Source organism: Taudactylus pleione, unplaced genomic scaffold (genome assembly GCF_031769625.1).
Source record: "Taudactylus pleione unplaced genomic scaffold, aTauple2 ptg001334l, whole genome shotgun sequence".
Lineage (NCBI taxonomy): Eukaryota > Metazoa > Chordata > Amphibia > Anura > Myobatrachidae > Taudactylus > Taudactylus pleione.
This window is the reverse complement of record NW_028285734.1, coordinates 2,386,918-2,408,195: the sequence shown is the minus strand read 5'-3', so window position 1 is coordinate 2,408,195 and position 21,278 is coordinate 2,386,918. Positions and strand designations below refer to the sequence as shown.

The 21,278-nt window shown below is 46.6% G+C and overlaps 1 protein-coding gene across 1 annotated transcript in view; it reads right to left on the bottom strand.

The window, feature by feature from the left end:
* Nucleotides 1-376: 376 nt before the first annotated feature.
* MFAP2 (microfibril associated protein 2) overlaps nt 377-21,278 on the bottom strand; it is a 32,777-nt gene continuing 11,875 nt past the window's right edge. Inside the window, exons 2-9 of the mRNA XM_088463195.1 lie at nt 19,950-20,009; nt 14,318-14,368; nt 14,124-14,150; nt 13,243-13,398; nt 12,154-12,192; nt 11,871-11,958; nt 1,794-1,867; nt 377-1,208 (exon numbers count right to left, since the gene is read on the bottom strand). Of these exons, the coding sequence (XP_088319321.1) occupies nt 1,105-1,208; nt 1,794-1,867; nt 11,871-11,958; nt 12,154-12,192; nt 13,243-13,398; nt 14,124-14,150; nt 14,318-14,368; nt 19,950-19,986 (576 nt within the window). The 5' untranslated portion in view covers nt 19,987-20,009 and the 3' untranslated portion in view covers nt 377-1,104. The remainder of the gene's footprint in view (nt 1,209-1,793; nt 1,868-11,870; nt 11,959-12,153; nt 12,193-13,242; nt 13,399-14,123; nt 14,151-14,317; nt 14,369-19,949; nt 20,010-21,278) is intronic.

Sequence of the window (21,278 nt, the reverse complement as noted above, 5' to 3'; positions counted from 1 at the left end):
GCATATTTGTCAATAGTACAAATCAATAATATTTTTGTGCAGCAATCGTCACCCAGACCCAGGGAAATCGTCCTATCACAGGAGCCAGGGTGATCATGTGACATGTGAACAGCAGATCCAAAGGGTACCTCAGGTACCCGCTCCTACAAATACCCAGTTCTGTGCCACACAGCGCCCCATGTAGCTCCACATATAGTATATATTAAATTTTTTGGAGGTGAGAGCGTGGGCAAGCCTCCTGGGTTTGGCCCTACCCGGCCCTATCCCCGCTCTCAGAGGCCCTGCCCAGAGCAGCAACCCCCAGCGCTGTACCCCACTTTCAGACCTAAGTTTTATATGTTGTCATGTGCTCAAGAGTCATTCGAGAACCACACTCTGGCGCCCTCTACAGCGCAGGGTAAAATTCTGCACTTTATTCATCTTTTATACAAAACAAATTACAAAAAGAAAAAAGTAAAACATAAAATTCCATAACGTGAAGCAGGTGATGATTCAGGAAAGCTATAATGTGAAGTCAGAAGAAGACTTGAGCGATAGAGGCCAGAAAGGGCAGCAAGATGGAGGCCTGGAGGAATGGTGAAGGCCAGTGTGTATAGACCGGCATGGAGGCAGTAGACGGATGAGAGAATACAGAGATGAAGAGGACGACCAGGCAGGAAGAGAGATGATACAGTACATGATGACTGGAGCTCGGGTCCCCAGGCCAAGTTCAAGAACATTAAAGCAGCCGTGATCGCAGCGGGGTCATTAGCACCCAAATTCATACACACAATGGCCTCCTGCAGATTCCCGCTTCACGGCGGGCGACTGGCTGCAATAACCGGAGCCCCAGACCCCCTCGGCCGCCGGGGAAACCAGTCCCAGGCAGAGGATATGGCGGAGCAGTGCAGTGTGCTGGGCTGGCTATCATACCTCAGACAGTGGGCAGAAGGCTAGCGGCCCACAGTGCCCCATCAGTGTGGCACATACAGTACAAAACAGTAAGATAAAGGGGAAAATAATACTAATCGGCTCCCACCCCTCCAGTAATCACACTGACTGCGAGTGAGGGTTCAGGGCAGCTTCTGGTGGCGGGGGTCTCCTCGCTGGCGGCACGGTGATCATCTAACAGCCTCCACAGCTCTTGCTGCACTGAGCCCCCACAGAATGGCACATGCCAGTGGAGGCCACCACCCCGCAGCGTGGGTACTTATCCCGGCAGAGGTCAGCTGGGGAGGAGAAGGAGCAGATTACAGTGAGATAAATGTCCCTACATTGTACAGTCAGTACAGGGCGGTCGCTGACTAATGACCCTGTAACATATTGCAGGCATTAGTCATCCGATGGTTACACAACTGGAGCGTAATAAGTAACATATCCAGGACACAGGCTCTGCTGTCCTCATACTTATTACACGGCCTGCAGGTGTCACACGTGTCCTGAGGTGCAGACCAGATCATGCCTCTATAGGACATGGACATAATTGTATGTTTCCTAGCAGATGAAGCCATGTGTTACATAGAACATGAGGAAATGTATGAACCACGTGTGGGTCTTCTATAGATGTGTGTATGGCATGTGCTAGAACTCATCTCACATAACATGTGCAAGTCGCGTGTGGCCCTTGGGCAAGTGTACAGGTACATTATTTGCCAGTGTTATACATATTATAGAGTGGGTGTAATATAGATAATAGGACACATTTCATAGCGTGTTATACAGATTATAGGGTGGGTGTAACATAAATAATAGGACATGTTTCTTAGCAGGTTACACGGATTAAAAAATGTGTATTGCAGATTGCAGGGTCTCACCTCTCAGGAGCTCCTCATGGGCACATACAACACGTACACAGATTTCTTTGTTTATCACATACATGCGCCGTAGGCTGGAAAACACAAGCGCAGCCCTCAGGGATTGGCGCCACACAAGATACAGTAACATCATTTGGTAATAGGGAAAAGTTATCTGGTTATTGACTGTCAGAGGGATGAATTAGACGTCACATTTTCTGTGTCTGGTCAGAGGGATGAATTAGACGTCACATTTTCTGTGTCTGGTCAGAGGGATGAATTAGACGTCACATTTTCTGTGTCTGGTCAGAGGGATGAATTAGATGTCACATTTTCTGTGTCTGGTCAGAGGGATGAATTAGACGTCACATTTTCTGTGTCAGAGGGATGAATTAGACGTCACATTTTCTGTGTCAGAGGGATGAATTAGACGTCACATTTTCTGTGTCTGGTCAGAGGGATGAATTAGACGTCGCATTTTCTGTGACTGGTCAGAGGGATGAATTAGACGTCACATTTTCTGTGTCTGGTCAGAGGGATGAATTAGACGTCGCATTTTCTGTGTCTGGTCAGAGGGATGAATTAGACGTCACATTTTCTGTGTCTGGTCAGAGGAATGAATTAGACGTCACATTTTCTGTGTCTGGTCAGAGGGATGAATTAGACGTCACATTTACTGTGTCAGAGGGATGAATTAGACGTCACATTTTCTGTGTCAGAGGGATGAATTAGACGTCACATTTTCTGTGTCTGGTCAGAGGGATGAATTAGACGTCGCATTTTCTGTGACTGGTCAGAGGGATGAATTAGACGTCACATTTTCTGTGTCAGAGGGATGAATTAGACATCACATTTTCTGTGTCAGAGGGATGAATTAGACGTCACATTTTCTGTGTCTGGTCAGAGGGATGAATTAGACGTCACATTTTCTGTGTCTGGTCAGAGGGATGAATTAGACGTCACATTTTCTGTGTCTGGTCAGAGGGATGAATTAGACGTCACATTTTCTGTGTCTGGTCAGAGGGATGAATTAGACGTCACATTTTCTGTGTCAGAGGGATGAATTAGACGTCACATTTTCTGTGTCAGAGGGATGAATTAGACGTCACATTTTCTGTGTCTGGTCAGAGGGATGAATTAGACGTCGCATTTTCTGTGACTGGTCAGAGGGATGAATTAGACGTCACATTTTCTGTGTCAGAGGGATGAATTAGACGTCACATTTTCTGTGTCTGATCAGAGGGATGAATTAGACGTCACATTTTCTGTGTCAGAGGGATGAATTAGACGTCACATTTTCTGTGTCTGGTCAGAGGGATGAATTAGACGTCGCATTTTCTGTGACTGGTCAGAGGGATGAATTAGACGTCACATTTTCTGTGTAAGAGGGATGAATTAGACGTCACATTTTCTGTGTCTGGTCAGAGGGATGAATTAGACATCACATTTTCTGTGTCTGGTCAGAGGGATGAATTAGACGTCACATTTTCTGTGTCTGGTCAGAGGGATGAATTAGACGTCACATTTTCTGTGTCTGGTCAGAGGGATGAATTAGACGTCACATTTTCTGTGTCTGGTCAGAGGGATGAATTAGACGTCACATTTTCTGTGTCAGAGGGATGAATTAGACGTCACATTTTCTGTGTCTGGTCAGAGGGATGAATTAGATGTCACATTTTCTGTGTCAGAGGGATGAATTAGACGTCACATTTTCTGTGTCAGAGGGATGAATTAGACGTCACATTTTCTGTGTCTGGTGAGAGGGATGAATTAGACGTCACATTTACTGTGTCAGAGGGATGAATTAGACGTCACATTTTCTGTGTCAGAGGGATGAATTAGACGTCACATTTTCTGTGTCTGGTCAGAGGGATGAATTAGACGTCATATTTTCTGTGTCAGAGGGATGAATTAGACGTCACATTTACTGTGTCAGAGGGATGAATTAGACGTCACATTTTCTGTGTCAGAGGGATGAATTAGACGTCACATTTACTGTGTCTGGTCAGAGGGATGTATTAGACGTCGCATTTTCTGTGACTGGTCAGAGGGATGAATTAGATGTCACATTTTCTGTGTCTGGTCAGAGGGATGAATTAGACGTCACATTTTCTGTGTCAGAGGGATGAATTAGACGTCACATTTTCTGTGTCAGAGGGATGAATTAGACGTCACATTTTCTGTGTCAGAGGGATGAATTAGACGTCACATTTTCTGTGTCAGAGGGATGAATTAGACGTCACATTTTCTGTGTCTGGTCAGAGGGATGAATTAGACGTCACATTTTCTGTGTCTGGTGAGAGGGATGAATTAGACGTCACATTTTCTGTGTCTGGTCAGAGGGATGAATTAGACGTCACATTTACTGTGTCAGAGGGATGAATTAGACGTCACATTTTCTGTGTCTGGTGAGAGGGATGAATTAGACGTCACATTTTCTGTGTCTGGTGAGAGGGATGAATTAGACGTCACATTTTCTGTGTCTGATCAGAGGGATGAATTAGACGTCACATTTTCTGTGTCTGATCAGAGGGATGAATTAGATGTCACATTTTCTGTGTCAGAGGGATGAATTAGACGTCACATTTTCTGTGTCAGAGGGATGAATTAGACGTCACATTTTCTGTGTCAGAGGGATGAATTAGACGTCACATTTTCTGTGTCTGGTGAGAGGGATGAATTAGACATCACATTTTCTGTGTCAGAGGGATGAATTAGACGTCACATTTTCTGTGTCAGAGGGATGAATTAGACGTCACATTTTCTGTGTCTGGTGAGAGGGATGAATTAGACGTCACATTTTCTGTGTCTGGTGAGAGGGATGAATTAGACGTCACATTTTCTGTGTCAGAGAGATGAATTAGACATCACATTTTCTGTGTCAGAGAGATGAATTAGACGTCACATTTTCTGTGTCTGGTGAGAGGGATGAATTAGACGTCACATTTTCTGTGTCTGATCAGAGGGATGAATTAGATGTCACATTTTCTGTGTCAGAGGGATGAATTAGACGTCACATTTTCTGTGTCTGGTCAGAGGGATGAATTAGACGTCACATTTTCTGTGTCAGAGGGATGAATTAGACGTCACATTTTCTGTGTCTGGTCAGAGGGATGAATTAGACGTCACATTTTCTGTGTCTGATCAGAGGGATGAATTAGATGTCACATTTTCTGTGTCAGAGGGATGAATTAGACGTCACATTTTCTGTGTCTGATCAGAGGGATGAATTAGACGTCGCATTTTCTGTCTGGTGAGAGGGATGAATTAGACGTCACATATTCTGTGTCTGATCAGAGGGATGAATTAGATGTCACATTTTCTGTGTCAGAGGGATGAATTAGACGTCACATTTTCTGTGTCTGGTCAGAGGGATGAATTAGACGTCACATTTTCTGTGTCAGAGGGATGAATTAGATGTCACATTTTCTGTGTCAGAGGGATGAATTAGACGTCACATTTTCTGTGTCTGATCAGAGGGATGAATTAGACGTCACATTTTCTGTGTCTGGTCAGAGGGATGAATTAGACGTCACATTTTCTGTGACTGTCAGAGGGATGAATTAGACGTCGCATTTTCTGTGTCTGGTGAGAGGGATGAATTAGACGTCACATTTTCTGTGTCTGATCAGAGGGATGAATTAGACGTCGCATTTTCTGTCTGGTGAGAGGGATGAATTAGACGTCACATATTCTGTGTCTGATCAGAGGGATGAATTAGATGTCACATTTTCTGTGTCAGAGGGATGAATTAGACGTCACATTTTCTGTGTCTGGTCAGAGGGATGAATTAGACGTCACATTTTCTGTGTCAGAGGGATGAATTAGATGTCACATTTTCTGTGTCAGAGGGATGAATTAGACGTCACATTTTCTGTGTCTGATCAGAGGGATGAATTAGACGTCACATTTTCTGTGTCTGGTCAGAGGGATGAATTAGACGTCACATTTTCTGTGACTGTCAGAGGGATGAATTAGACGTCGCATTTTCTGTGTCTGGTGAGAGGGATGAATTAGACGTCACATTTTCTGTGTCAGAGGGATGAATTAGACGTCGCATTTTCTGTGTCTGGTGAGAGGGATGAATTAGACGTCGCATTTTCTGTGTCTGGTCAGAGGGATGAATTAGATGTCACATTTTCTGTGACTGTCAGAGGGATGAATTAGACGTCGCATTTTCTGTGTCTGGTGAGAGGGATGAATTAGACGTCACATTTTCTGTGTCTGATCAGAGGGATGAATTAGACGTCACATTTTCTGTGTCTGGTCAGAGGGATGAATTAGACGTCACATTTTCTGTGTCAGAGGGATGAATTAGACGTCACATTTTCTGTGTCAGAGGGATGAATTAGACGTCACATTTTCTGTGTCAGAGGGATGAATTAGACGTCGCATTTTCTGTGTCTGGTGAGAGGGATGAATTAGACGTCACATTTTCTGTGTCTGGTGAGAGGGATGAATTAGACGTCACATTTTCTGTGTCAGAGGGATGAATTAGACGTCACATTTTCTGTGTCTGGTCAGAGGGATCAATTAGATGTCACATTTTCTGTGACTGTCAGAGGGATGAATTAGACGTCGCATTTTCTGTGTCTGGTGAGAGGGATGAATTAGACGTCACATTTTCTGTGTCAGAGGGATGAATTAGACGTCACATTTTCTGTGTCTGATCAGAGGGATGAATTAGACGTCACATTTTCTGTGTCTGATCAGAGGGATGAATTAGACGTCACATTTTCTGTGTCTGGTCAGAGGGATGAATTAGACGTCACATTTTCTGTGTCAGAGAGATGAATTAGACGTCACATTTTCTGTGTCAGAGGGATGAATTAGACGTCACATTTTCTGTGTCAGAGGGATGAATTAGACGTCACATTTTCTGTGTCTGGTCAGAGGGATGAATTAGACGTCACATTTTCTGTGTCAGAGGGATGAATTAGACGTCACATTTTCTGTGTCTGGTGAGAGGGATGAATTAGACGTCACATTTTCTGTGTCTGGTCAGAGGGATGAATTAGACGTCACATTTTCTGTGTCAGAGGGATGAATTAGACGTCACATTTTCTGTGTCTGGTCAGAGGGATGAATTAGACGTCACATTTTCTGTGTCAGAGGGATGAATTAGACGTCACATTTTCTGTGTCTGGTCAGAGGGATGAATTAGACGTCACATTTTCTGTGTCTGGTCAGAGGGATGAATTAGACGTCACATTTTCTGTGTCTGATCAGAGGGATGAATTAGACGTCACATTTTCTGTGTCTGATCAGAGGGATGAATTAGACGTCACATTTTCTGTGTCTGGTCAGAGGGATGAATTAGACGTCACATTTTCTGTGTCAGAGAGATGAATTAGACGTCGCATTTTCTGTGTCTGGTGAGAGGGATGAATTAGACGTCACATTTTCTGTGTCAGAGGGATGAATTAGACGTCACATTTTCTGTGTCTGGTCAGAGGGATGAATTAGACGTCACATTTTCTGTGTCAGAGGGATGAATTAGACGTCACATTTTCTGTGTCTGATCAGAGGGATGAATTAGACGTCACATTTTCTGTGTCTGATCAGAGGGATGAATTAGACGTCACATTTTCTGTGTCTGGTCAGAGGGATGAATTAGACGTCACATTTTCTGTGTCAGAGGGATGAATTAGACGTCGCATTTTCTGTGTCTGGTGAGAGGGATGAATTAGACGTCGCATTTTCTGTGTCTGGTCAGAGGGATGAATTAGATGTCACATTTTCTGTGACTGTCAGAGGGATGAATTAGACGTCGCATTTTCTGTGTCTGGTGAGAGGGATGAATTAGACGTCACATTTTCTGTGTCTGATCAGAGGGATGAATTAGACGTCACATTTTCTGTGTCTGGTCAGAGGGATGAATTAGACGTCACATTTTCTGTGTCAGAGGGATGAATTAGACGTCACATTTTCTGTGTCAGAGGGATGAATTAGACGTCACATTTTCTGTGTCAGAGGGATGAATTAGACGTCGCATTTTCTGTGTCTGGTGAGAGGGATGAATTAGACGTCACATTTTCTGTGTCTGGTGAGAGGGATGAATTAGACGTCACATTTTCTGTGTCAGAGGGATGAATTAGACGTCACATTTTCTGTGTCTGGTCAGAGGGATCAATTAGATGTCACATTTTCTGTGACTGTCAGAGGGATGAATTAGACGTCGCATTTTCTGTGTCTGGTGAGAGGGATGAATTAGACGTCACATTTTCTGTGTCAGAGGGATGAATTAGACGTCACATTTTCTGTGTCTGATCAGAGGGATGAATTAGACGTCACATTTTCTGTGTCTGATCAGAGGGATGAATTAGACGTCACATTTTCTGTGTCTGGTCAGAGGGATGAATTAGACGTCACATTTTCTGTGTCAGAGAGATGAATTAGACGTCACATTTTCTGTGTCAGAGGGATGAATTAGACGTCACATTTTCTGTGTCAGAGGGATGAATTAGACGTCACATTTTCTGTGTCTGGTCAGAGGGATGAATTAGACGTCACATTTTCTGTGTCAGAGGGATGAATTAGACGTCACATTTTCTGTGTCTGGTGAGAGGGATGAATTAGACGTCACATTTTCTGTGTCTGGTCAGAGGGATGAATTAGACGTCACATTTTCTGTGTCAGAGGGATGAATTAGACGTCACATTTTCTGTGTCTGGTCAGAGGGATGAATTAGACGTCACATTTTCTGTGTCTGGTCAGAGGGATGAATTAGACGTCACATTTTCTGTGTCTGATCAGAGGGATGAATTAGACGTCACATTTTCTGTGTCTGATCAGAGGGATGAATTAGACGTCACATTTTCTGTGTCTGGTCAGAGGGATGAATTAGACGTCACATTTTCTGTGTCAGAGAGATGAATTAGACGTCGCATTTTCTGTGTCTGGTGAGAGGGATGAATTAGACGTCACATTTTCTGTGTCAGAGGGATGAATTAGACGTCACATTTTCTGTGTCTGGTCAGAGGGATGAATTAGACGTCACATTTTCTGTGTCAGAGGGATGAATTAGACGTCACATTTTCTGTGTCTGATCAGAGGGATGAATTAGACGTCACATTTTCTGTGTCTGATCAGAGGGATGAATTAGACGTCACATTTTCTGTGTCTGGTCAGAGGGATGAATTAGACGTCACATTTTCTGTGTCAGAGGGATGAATTAGACGTCACATTTTCTGTGTCAGAGGGATGAATTAGACGTCACATTTTCTGTGTCTGGTGAGAGGGATGAATTAGACGTCACATTTTCTGTGTCTGGTGAGAGGGATGAATTAGACGTCACATTTTCTGTGTCTGGTCAGAGGGATGAATTAGACGTCACATTTTCTGTGACTGTCAGAGGGATGAATTAGACGTCGCATTTTCTGTGTCTGGTGAGAGGGATGAATTAGACGTCACATTTTCTGTGTCAGAGGGATGAATTAGACGTCACATTTTCTGTGTCTGGTGAGAGGGATGAATTAGACGTCACATTTTCTGTGTCTGGTCAGAGGGATGAATTAGACGTCACATTTTCTGTGTCAGAGGGATGAATTAGACGTCACATTTTCTGTGTCTGATCAGAGGGATGAATTAGACGTCACATTTTCTGTGTCTGATCAGAGGGATGAATTAGACGTCACATTTTCTGTGTCTGGTCAGAGGGATGAATTAGACGTCACATTTTCTGTGTCAGAGGGATGAATTAGACGTCGCATTTTCTGTGTCTGGTGAGAGGGATGAATTAGACGTCGCATTTTCTGTGTCTGGTCAGAGGGATGAATTAGATGTCACATTTTCTGTGACTGTCAGAGGGATGAATTAGACGTCGCATTTTCTGTGTCTGGTGAGAGGGATGAATTAGACGTCACATTTTCTGTGTCTGGTCAGAGGGATGAATTAGACGTCACATTTTCTGTGTCAGAGGGATGAATTAGACGTCACATTTTCTGTGTCTGATCAGAGGGATGAATTAGACGTCACATTTTCTGTGTCTGATCAGAGGGATGAATTAGACGTCACATTTTCTGTGTCTGGTCAGAGGGATGAATTAGACGTCACATTTTCTGTGTCAGAGGGATGAATTAGACGTCACATTTTCTGTGTCTGATCAGAGGGATGAATTAGACGTCACATTTTCTGTGTCTGATCAGAGGGATGAATTAGACGTCACATTTTCTGTGTCTGGTCAGAGGGATGAATTAGACGTCACATTTTCTGTGTCAGAGGGATGAATTAGACGTCACATTTTCTGTGTCAGAGGGATGAATTAGACGTCACATTTTCTGTGACTGTCAGAGGGATGAATTAGACATCACATTTTCTGTGACTGTCAGAGGGATGAATTAGACGTCACATTTTCTGTGTCAGAGGGATGAATTAGACGTCACATTTACTGTGTCAGAGGGATGAATTAGACGTCACATTTTCTGTGTCAGAGGGATGAATTAGACGTCACATTTTCTGTGTCTGATCAGAGGGATGAATTAGACGTCACATTTTCTGTGTCTGGTCAGAGGGATGAATTAGATGTCACATTTTCTGTGTCTGATCAGAGGGATGAATTAGACGTCACATTTTCTGTGTCTGGTCAGAGGGATGAATTAGACGTCACATTTTCTGTGTCTGGTGAGAGGGATGAATTAGACGTCACATTTTCTGTGTCTGGTGAGAGGGATGAATTAGACGTCACATTTTCTGTGTCAGAGGGATGAATTAGACGTCACATTTTCTGTGTCTGGTCAGAGGGATGAATTAGACGTCACATTTTCTGTGTCTGGTCAGAGGGATGAATTAGATGTCATTTTCTGTGTCTGGTCAGAGGGATGAATTAGACGTCACATTTTCTGTGTCTGGTCAGAGGGATGAATTAGACGTCACAGTGTCAGAGGGATGAATTAGACGTCACATTTTCTGTGTCAGAGGGATGAATTAGACGTCACATTTTCTGTGTCTGGTCAGAGGGATGAATTAGACGTCACATTTTCTGTGTCTGATCAGAGGGATGAATTAGACGTCACATTTACTGTGTCTGGTCAGAGGGATGAATTAGACGTCACATTTTCTGTGTCTGATCAGAGGGATGAATTAGACGTCACATTTACTGTGTCTGGTCAGAGGGATGAATTAGACGTCACATTTTCTGTGTCAGAGGGATGAATTAGACGTCACATTTTTTGTGTCTGGTCAGAGGGATGAATTAGACGTCACATTTTCTGTGTCTGGTCAGAGGGATGAATTAGATGTCACAGTGTCAGAGGGATGAATTAGACGTCACATTTTCTGTGTCAGAGGGATGAATTAGACGTCACATTTTCTGTGTCTGGTCAGAGGGATGAATTAGACGTCACATTTTCTGTGTCTGATCAGAGGGATGAATTAGACGTCACATTTACTGTGTCTGGTCAGAGGGATGAATTAGACGTCACATTTTCTGTGTCTGATCAGAGGGATGAATTAGACGTCACATTTACTGTGTCTGGTCAGAGGGATGAATTAGACGTCACATTTTCTGTGTCTGGTCAGAGGGATGAATTAGACGTCACATTTACTGTGTCAGAGGGATGAATTAGACGTCACATTTACTGTGTCAGAGGGATGAATTAGACGTCACATTTTCTGTGTCTGATCAGAGGGATGAATTAGACGTCACATTTACTGTGTCTGATCAGAGGGATGAATTAGACGTCACATTTACTGTGTCTGGTCAGAGGGATGAATTAGACGTCACATTTTCTGTGTCTGGTCAGAGGGATGAATTAGACGTCACATTTTCTGTGTCTGATCAGAGGGATGAATTAGACGTCACATTTACTGTGTCTGGTCAGAGGGATGAATTAGACATCACATTTTCTGTGTCTGGTCAGAGGGATGAATTAGACGTCACATTTACTGTGTCAGAGGGATGAATTAGACGTCACATTTACTGTGTCAGAGGGATGAATTAGACGTCACATTTTCTGTGTCAGAGGGATGAATTAAACGTCACATTTACTGTGTCAGAGGGATGAATTAGACGTAGTGCTTTACTACTGGAAATATAGTCTGAAAAGTGGAACATTTGCCATAGGAACCAGCTAATGAGAGCGCAAGAGCGCCACCTACCTGTAGAGGCAGATCCCTTGCAGACACTGCTTGCAGGGTTTATGCACAGAGTATAGGCGTGTACAGGGGTACTGCTCCTCGCGGCAATCTGTACGGGAAACACAGGTATACACAGCACTGTACAACCAATGTAATACAGACAATTATAATTCATTATACAGGACAGTAACCAATTCCCCATCACACGCAGCTAAGTACCAGGAAAAAACAATCATTGAGTAATATATACGTCCCAGCCTGACCTATAGATTGTTATAATTACAGTCAGCAGTGTGATACTTACCCAGGGGCCCCGGTTCTGTTGGTTCAGTTTGATAAGTATCTAAAAGAGGGAAATACAGGGTTGTTAGAACATGACAGAACCGTTACAGGCATATACCATGGAACATGACGGAACGGTTACAGGCATATACTGTGGAACGTGACGGAACGGTTACAGGCATATACAGTGGAACGTGATGGAACCATTACAGGCTTATACTGTGGAACTTGATGGAACGGTTACAGGCATATACAGTGGAACGTGACGGAACGGTTACAGGCATATACTGTGGAACGTGACGGAACGGTTACAGGCATATACTGTGGAACGTGACGGAACGGTTATAGGCATATACTGTGGAACGTGACGGAACGGTTATAGGCATATACTGTGGAACGTGACGGAACGGTTATATGCTTATACTGTGGAACGTGACGGAACGGTTATAGGCTTATACTGTGGAACGTGACGGAACGGTTACAGGCATATACAGTGGAACGTGACGGAACGGTTACAGGCTTATACAGTGGAACGTGACGGAACGGTTACAGGCTTATACAGTGGAACGCGACGGAACGGTTACAGGCATATACTGTGGAACGCGACGGAACGGTTACAGGCTTATACTGTGGAACGTGACGGAACGGTTACAGGCTTATACTGTGGAACGTGACGGAACGGTTACAGGCTTATACTGTGGAACGTGACGGAACGGTTACAGGCATATACTGTGGAACGTGACGGAACGGTTACAGGCTTATACTGTGGAACGTGACGGAACGGTTACAGGCTTATACTGTGGAACGTAATGGAACAGTTATAGGCTTATACTGTGGAACGTGATGGAACAGTTATAGGCCAGCGATCATAATGCACAAAGCACCTGGGACCTATTGTTCTTGCAGAAACATTAAGTAAAGCATTATTCCTGGTAATATCATACAGACACTGCACCATTATAGCCCTAAAGCCAATCATGAATAACTTTCTTATTAATAAGTTTCCAGAGCTCACTGTTTCCAGCAGAGGTTGTATATCAATCACATACAGTTACAGAATATGAAATACGTAAGTTGCGCGACTCTTCCTGATGGTTACGCAGAGTCTCACCGAAGGTCGGGACTGGCATAACCTCCTGTTGGGTCTGTTGTTGCTGCTGGGGGACGTATTGGAACGGATCTCTTTGCTGGTGAACTTCCGGCTGAGTCAGGACGTGGAACCCCGTCTGGATCTGCTGATTTGGCTGCTGTGGCCCCAGAGATTGCTCTGCAAAGATTTCCAATAATCAATATATACATCGAGGGCAAAGTTAGATACACACAACGTAGGACAACACGGTCATGCATAGATGCATCAATTAGAAGATCAGCTGGATGTCCAGAGGATACAGAACAGGAAGCGTCTCCATAGAATACACAGTAGTCTGCGCTATTCCGCGCGGTATCCTGTCCCCACAAGCGCAATCGCTAATACAGACGCCACTCTGCAGGGCGTCCCGCCCTCAATATAATTATAGGCCTGGGATAGAAGGATTACTGACCTCTGTATAGTGCACGCCCAGTGGGCAGTAATGCACTTATTAATGTAGAAACATGCGTGTTACATACACAGACCTCCAGGGGGCAAGCAGTCGCTAATCAAGGTTTATGTTAAAACTGCCTTGAAAACAATATTTTATTATTGGCCTTTATCTGTGGTGCCGCTATGTTCTGCAGCGTAGCTCAGGATGTTTATTCATTCCCATCAATCCCTATGACAGTGGAGCTTACGCTCGAATTTCCCCAACATACACGATCTAATGACAAGCCTATTCACATAACTGTATATTTTTGTACATTTACAGGTTATTAGGGAAAATTAGGACATGAGAAGACACAGAATGTTGTTTTTAGGACAAGCGGAGAAGGGTCCTACTGGGGGTCTGGCACAGGGGGGATTACGGTCTTAGATGGCAGAGTCTTGCTGTAAGTGCACACACATCTGTCCCTTACCGTCATAATCATAGTAATACGGAGCATCTGTAAGATAAAGGGAAAACACCAGTAAGAATGACATCATCATAACAGTTATGACATCATGTTCTCTCCTCTTACACAAAGTTCAAAAGGTTCCTTCATTGTAGGAAAACCTGACAAATATCTGTAATATGCCTGAGAAGTGCTGAGCTCTGGCTGTGTAACCTCACCTGTAGGGGTGTCATACGCAGGGTCAAACGGCTGCTGCTGGGCCAAGAGCCCTGCAATAGAAAGAGAGTATATCAGACAGCACATATGAGGCCGGGCCTAGATTCAGCGTCATAGACAGGAGACCGGTGATGGAGGCTGAGAGGTGATGGAGGCTGAAATGCGGCGGAGGATAAGAGGAAACAGCGTTTTCCGCAGAATACCAATGTTCTAGTGGTGAGGAGCAGTCAGAGAGATGTGTACACTGTCAGAGAGTGGATGGAGTCCCGGGGGTGAGGAGTAGTCAGAGAGATATGTACACTGTCAGAGAGAGGATGGAGTCCCGGGGGTGAGGAGCAGAGAGATGTGTACACTGTCAGAGAGAGGATGGAGTCCCGGGGGTGAGGAGCAGAGAGATATGTACACTGTCAGAGAGAGGATGGAGTCCCGGGGGTGAGGAGCAGAGAGATGTGTTCACTGTCAGAGAGAGGATGGAGTCCTGGGGGTGAGGAGCAGAGAGATGTGTACACTGTCAGAGAGAGGATGGAGTCCCGGGGGTGAGGAGCAGAGAGATGTGTACACTGTCAGAGAGAGGATGGAGTCCCAGGAGTGAGGAGCAGTCAGATGTGTACACTGTCAGAGAGAGGATGGAGTCCCGGGGGTGAGGAGCAGAGAGATATGTACACTGTCAGAGAGAGGATGGAGTCCCGGGGGTGAGGAGCAGAGAGATGTGTACACTGTCAGAGAGAGGATGGAGTCCCGAGGGTGAGGAGCAGTCAGAGATATGTGTACACTGTCAGAGAGAGGATGGAGTCCTGGGGGTGAGGAGCAGAGAGATATGTACACTGTCAGAGAGAGGATGGAGTACCGGGGGGGGGGGGAGCAGGGAGATATGTACACTGTCAGAGGGAGGATGGAGCCCCGGGGGTGAGGAGTAGTCAGAGAGATGTGTACACTGTCAGAGGGTGGAGTCCCAGAAGTGAGGAGCGGTGAGATGTGTACACTGTCAGAGAGAGGATGGAGTCCCGGGGGTGAGGAGCAGAGAGATGTGTTCACTGTCAGAGAGAGGATGGAGTCCTGGGGGTGAGGAGCAGAGAGATGTGTACACTGTCAGAGAGAGGATGGAGTCCCGGGGGTGAGGAGCAGAGAGATGTGTACACTGTCAGAGAGAGGATGGAGTCCCAGGAGTGAGGAGCAGTCAGATGTGTACACTGTCAGAGAGAGGATGGAGTCCCGGGGGTGAGGAGCAGAGAGATATGTACACTGTCAGAGAGAGGATGGAGTCCCGGGGGTGAGGAGCAGAGAGATGTGTACACTGTCAGAGAGAGGATGGAGTCCCGAGGGTGAGGAGCAGTCAGAGATATGTGTACACTGTCAGAGAGAGGATGGAGTCCTGGGGGTGAGGAGCAGAGAGATATGTACACTGTCAGAGAGAGGATGGAGTACCGGGGGGGGGGGGAGCAGGGAGATATGTACACTGTCAGAGGGAGGATGGAGCCCCGGGGGTGAGGAGTAGTCAGAGAGATGTGTACACTGTCAGAGGGTGGAGTCCCAGAAGTGAGGAGCGGTGAGATGTGTACACTGTCAGAGAGAGGATGGAGTCCCGGGGGTGAGGAGCAGAGAGATGTGTACACTGTCAGAGAGAGGATGGAGTCCCGGGGGTGAGGAGCAGAGAGATGTGTACACTGTCAGAGAGAGGATGGAGTCCCGAGGGTGAGGAGCAGTCAGAGAGATGTGTACACTGTCAGAGAGAGGATGGAGTCCTGGGGGTGAGGAGCAGAGAGATGTGTACACTGTCAGAGAGAGGATGGAGTCCTGGGGATGAGGAGCAGAGAGATATGTACACTGTCAGAGAGAGGATGGAGTACCGGGGGGGGGGAGCAGGGAGATATGTACACTGTCAGAGGGAGGATGGAGCCCCGGGGGTGAGGAGTAGTCAGAGAGATGTGTACACTGTCAGAGAGAGGATGGAGTCCTGGGGGGGGGGAGCAGGGAGATGTGTACACTGTCAGAGGGAGGATGGAGTCTCGGGGGTGAGGAGCAGTCAGAGAGAGGATGGAATCCTAGGGGTGAGTAGCAGTCAGAGAGATATGTACACTGTCAGAGAGAGGATGGAGTCCCGGGGGTGAGGAGCAGTCAGAGAGATATGTACACTGTCAGAGGGTGGAGTCCCAGAGGTGAGGAGCGGAGAGATGTGTACACTGTCAGAGAGAGGATGGAGCCCCGGGGGTGAGTAGCAGTCAGAGAGATATGTACACTGTCAGAGAGAGGATGGAGTCCCGGGGGTGAGGAGCAGTCAGAGAGATATGTACACTGTCAGAGGGTGGAGTCCCAGAGGTGAGGAGCGGAGAGATGTGTACACTGTCAGAGGGAGGATGGAGCCCCGGGGGTGAGTAGCAGTCAGAGAGATATGTACACTGTCAGAGAGAGGATGGAGTCCCGGGGGTGAGGAGCAGTCAGAGAGATATGTACACTGTCAGAGGGTGGAGTCCCAGAGGTGAGGAGCGGAGAGATGTGTACACTGTCAGAGAGAGGATGGAGCCCCGGGGGTGAGGAGTAGTCCGAGAGATGTGTACACTGTCAGAGAGAGGATGGAGTCCCGGGGGTGAGGAGCAGTCAGAGAGATATGTACACTGTCAGAGGGTGGAGTCCCAGAGGTGAGGAGCGGAGAGATGTGTACACTGTCAGAGGGAGGATGGAGCCCCGGGGGTGAGTAGCAGTCAGAGAGATATGTACACTGTCAGAGAGAGGATGGAGTCCCGGGGGTGAGGAGCAGTCAGAGAGATATGTACACTGTCAGAGGGTGGAGTCCCAGAGGTGAGGAGCGGAGAGATGTGTACACTGTCAGAGAGAGGATGGAGTACTGGGGGGGGGGGGGAGCAGGGAGATGTGTATACTGTCAGAGGGAGGATGGAGCCCCGGGGGTGAGGAGTAGTCAGAGAGATGTGTACACTGTCAGAGGGAGGATGGAGCCCCGGGGGTGAGTAGCAGTCAGAGAGATATGTACACTGTCAGAGAGAGGATGGAGTCCCGGGGGTGAGGAGCAGTCAGAGAGATATGTACACTGTCAGAGGGTGGAGTCCCAGAGGTGAGGAGCGGAGAGATGTGTACACTGTCAGAGAGAGGATGGAGTACTGGGGGGGGGGGAGCAGGGAGATGTGTATACTGTTAGAGAGAGGATGGAGCCCCGGGGGTGAGGAGTAGTCAGAAAGATGTGTACACTGTCAGAGAGAGGATGGAGTCCCGGGGGTGAGGAGCAGTCAGAGAGATGTGTACACTGTCAGAGGGTGGAGTCCCAGAGGTGAGGAGCGGAGAGATGTGTACACTGTCAGAGGGAGGATGGAGCCCCGGGGGTGAGTAGCAGTCAGAGAGATATGTACACTGTCAGAGAGAGGATGGAGTCCCGGGGGTGAGGAGCAGTCAGAGAGATATGTACACTGTCAGAGAGAGGATGGAGTCCCGGGGGTGAGGAGCAGTCAGAGAGATATGTACACGTCAGAGGGTGGAGTCCCAGAGGTGAGGAGCGGAGAGATGTGTACACTGTCAGAGAGAGGATGGAGTACTGGGGGGGGGGCAGGGGGGAATTGGAGCAGGGAGATGTGTATACTGTCAGAGGGAGGATGGAGCCCCGGGGGTGAGGAGTAGTCAGAGAGATGTGTACACTGTCAGAGAGAGGATGGAGTCCTGGGGATGAGGAGCAGAGAGATATGTACACTGTCAGAGAGAGGATGTAGTCCCGGGAGTGAGGAGCAGTCAGAGAGATATGTAGAGAGTAGAAAATGACAGGCGCTATAAGTATTAATAAATTGATGTAAGAAGACCACAATATAAAATTAAAATTGAACACAGAACCAAAATTTAATAAGTGAAACAAAAATACAGGACAATAATTATCTAATGATTAATAATAACAATTGATAGACCTAAAACATTAAATAAATTAAGAATGGACAATAATTGTTAAGGATATACTTGTATAAAATCTGCACTGTGCAGAAAAACTGATCTATAGGATAACATATGAGTAATGTAGCAATACACACAAAGTAATTATGCTAACATATACACAATAACAATATCCTTGAATTATGTCGTTAGTGAATGACTCTTGAATAGTCCATGAAGCCTAAGTATAAATCAATCACTCTCACACCTGTGGAAGAGTGTTGATTAGAACACCAATATTCAGCATAGTTCAACCTATAGGCACAGTGTGAATATGAAAAAGGACTAGCAATGTCCAGTAATAATCTAAAAAAAAGTTAAAATATTTAGCCCTTAGCGTTGGGCTTAATTAATAATTCAGCTTGGAGCATGTGGTTGTTCTTTATTTATATAGGCAGAGCCGCTCCTATTCCATGTAGACCACACAGCCGCAAATACTCTGTTTGAGGTATCGGGGAGTGAAGATGAAAAAATATATATATATTTGGAAAAAAATGTGCACATTTAAGCATAAATGCTTTAGAGGATTTTTCACTCACAGTCCCATTATGGTCATGAATCCTGCCGTACTCCTCACTTAGCTCTCTTAAGCAGTGGCTCCGTATCAGTACACGGAGGAAACAAATTGGCTCCGGTGCATACACCCGTCGGTGAGCAGCGTGTAGCGTTTACTGCTTATCCTCCGTATAGGATGTTTGGTGACCCACTTTAGCCGGCTTGTGGTCTCACTTCCTTCTCTCTACGCGTTTCTCCGCCTTGTAAATATCAGCGGCTTCTTCATGAGACAGAGTTTTTGGTCACTGTTGGGAGGTTCCAGATTCCTCCATTCTATGACGGCTGCTTTAAATTAATCAATCCCCTGGTCCTCTATCCACTCCAGACTTTTCTCTCAGTCCACTGAGGTGGAATTAGTCTAGCGCCTACTTTTGTTTGTGAGAGAGATATGTACACTGTCAGAGAATGGAGTCCCAGAGGTGAGGGGCGGAGAGATGTGTACACTGTCAGAGAGAGGATGGAGTACCGGGGGGGGGGGGGGGGAGGAGCAGGGAGATGTGTACACTGTCAGAGAGAGGATGGAGTACCGGGGGGGGGGGGGGGGAGGAGCAGGGAGATGTGTACACTGTCAGAGGGAGGATGGATTCCCGGGGGGGAGGAGCAGTCAGAGAGAGGATGGAGTCCCGGGGGTGAGGAGCAGAGAGATGTGTACACTGTCAGAGGGAGGATGGAGTCCCGGGGGGGAGGAGCAGAGAGATATGTACACTGTCAGAGAGAGGATGGAGTCCCGGGGGGAGGAGCAGAGAGATGTGTACACTGTCAGAGAGAGGATGGAGTCCCGGTGGTGAGGAGCAGAGAGATATGTACACTGTCAGAGAGAGGATGGAGTCCCGGTGGTGAGGAGCAGAGAGATGTGTACACTGTCAGAGAGAGGATGGAGTCCCGGTGGTGAGGAGCAGAGAGATGTGTACACTGTCAGAGAGAGGATGGAGTCCCGGTGGTGAGGAGCAGAGAGATGTGTACACTGTCAGAGAGGATGGAGTCCCGGGGGTGAGGAGCAGAGAGATGTGTACACTGTCAGAGAGAGGATGGATAATAATAGATAATGCAGTGAGAAGTGAAGAGTAAATCACACACACAGTGGTGGCTGGTAGACATTTTGGGGTCATCTTGGTAGCAGAGCTCAGGATGAACCATTACGTTCTAATTACTTACCATGGGCACAGAAGATGAGGAAACACACAGAGCGCATGGTTATAGTGATCCCGGACGTGCCTGCAATACACAAACATCACAATAATTACCGACCATCGCACCCATGGAGCAGCGTTTATTCTCCTCATTTCCTCTACATAGATCTATGGCATGTCCGGCTACACAGATCCCTATGGCACATGCGTTACACAGAGCGCTATGGCACATGTAGTTACAAAGATCCCTATGGCACATCCAGTTACACAGATCCCTATGGCACATCCGGTTACACAGAACCCTATGGCACATCCAGTTACACAGAACCCTATGGCACATCCGGCTACACAGAGCCCTATGGCACATCCGGCTACACAGAGCCCTATGGCACATCCGGCTACACAGAGCCCTATGGCACATCCGGCTACACAGAGCCCTATGGCACAACACAGAACCCTATGGCACATCCGGTTACACAGAACCCTATGGCACATCCAGTTACACAGAGCCCTATGGCACATCCAGTTACACAGATCCCTATGGCACATCCGGCTACACAGAGCCCTATGGCACATCCGGCTACACAGAGCCCTATGGCACAACACAGAACCCTATGGCACATCCGGTTACACAGAACCCTATGGCACATGCGTTACACAGAGCGCTATGGCACATGCAGTTACACAGATCCCTATGGCACATGCAGTTACACTGAACCCTATGGCACATGCAGATACACAGAGCCCTATGGCACAACACAGAACCCTATGGCACATCCAGTTACAGAGAACCCTATGGCACATCCGGTTACACTGAACCCTATGGCACATCCGTTTACACAGAGCGCTATGGCACATGCAGTTACACAGATCCCTATGGCACATCCGGTTACACTGAACCCTATGGCACATGCAGATACACAGAGCCCTATGGCACAACACAGAACCCTATGGCACATCCAGTTACAGAGAACCCTATGGCACATCCGGTTACACTGAACCCTATGGCACATCCGTTTACACAGAGCACTATGGCATATCCGGTTACACAGAGCGCTATGGCACATCCAGGTACACAGAGCCCTATCGCACATCCGGTTACACAGAGCGCTATGGCACATCCAGGTACACAGAGCCCTATGGCACATCCGGTTACACAGAGCGCTATGGCATATCCGGTTACACAGAGCGCTATGGCACATCCAGGTACACAGAGCCCTATCGCACATCCGGTTACACAGAGCGCTATGGCACATCCAGGTACACAGAGCCCTATGGCACATCCGGTTACACAGAGCGCTATGGCACATCCAGGTACACAGAGCCCTATGGCACATCCGGTTACACAGAGCGC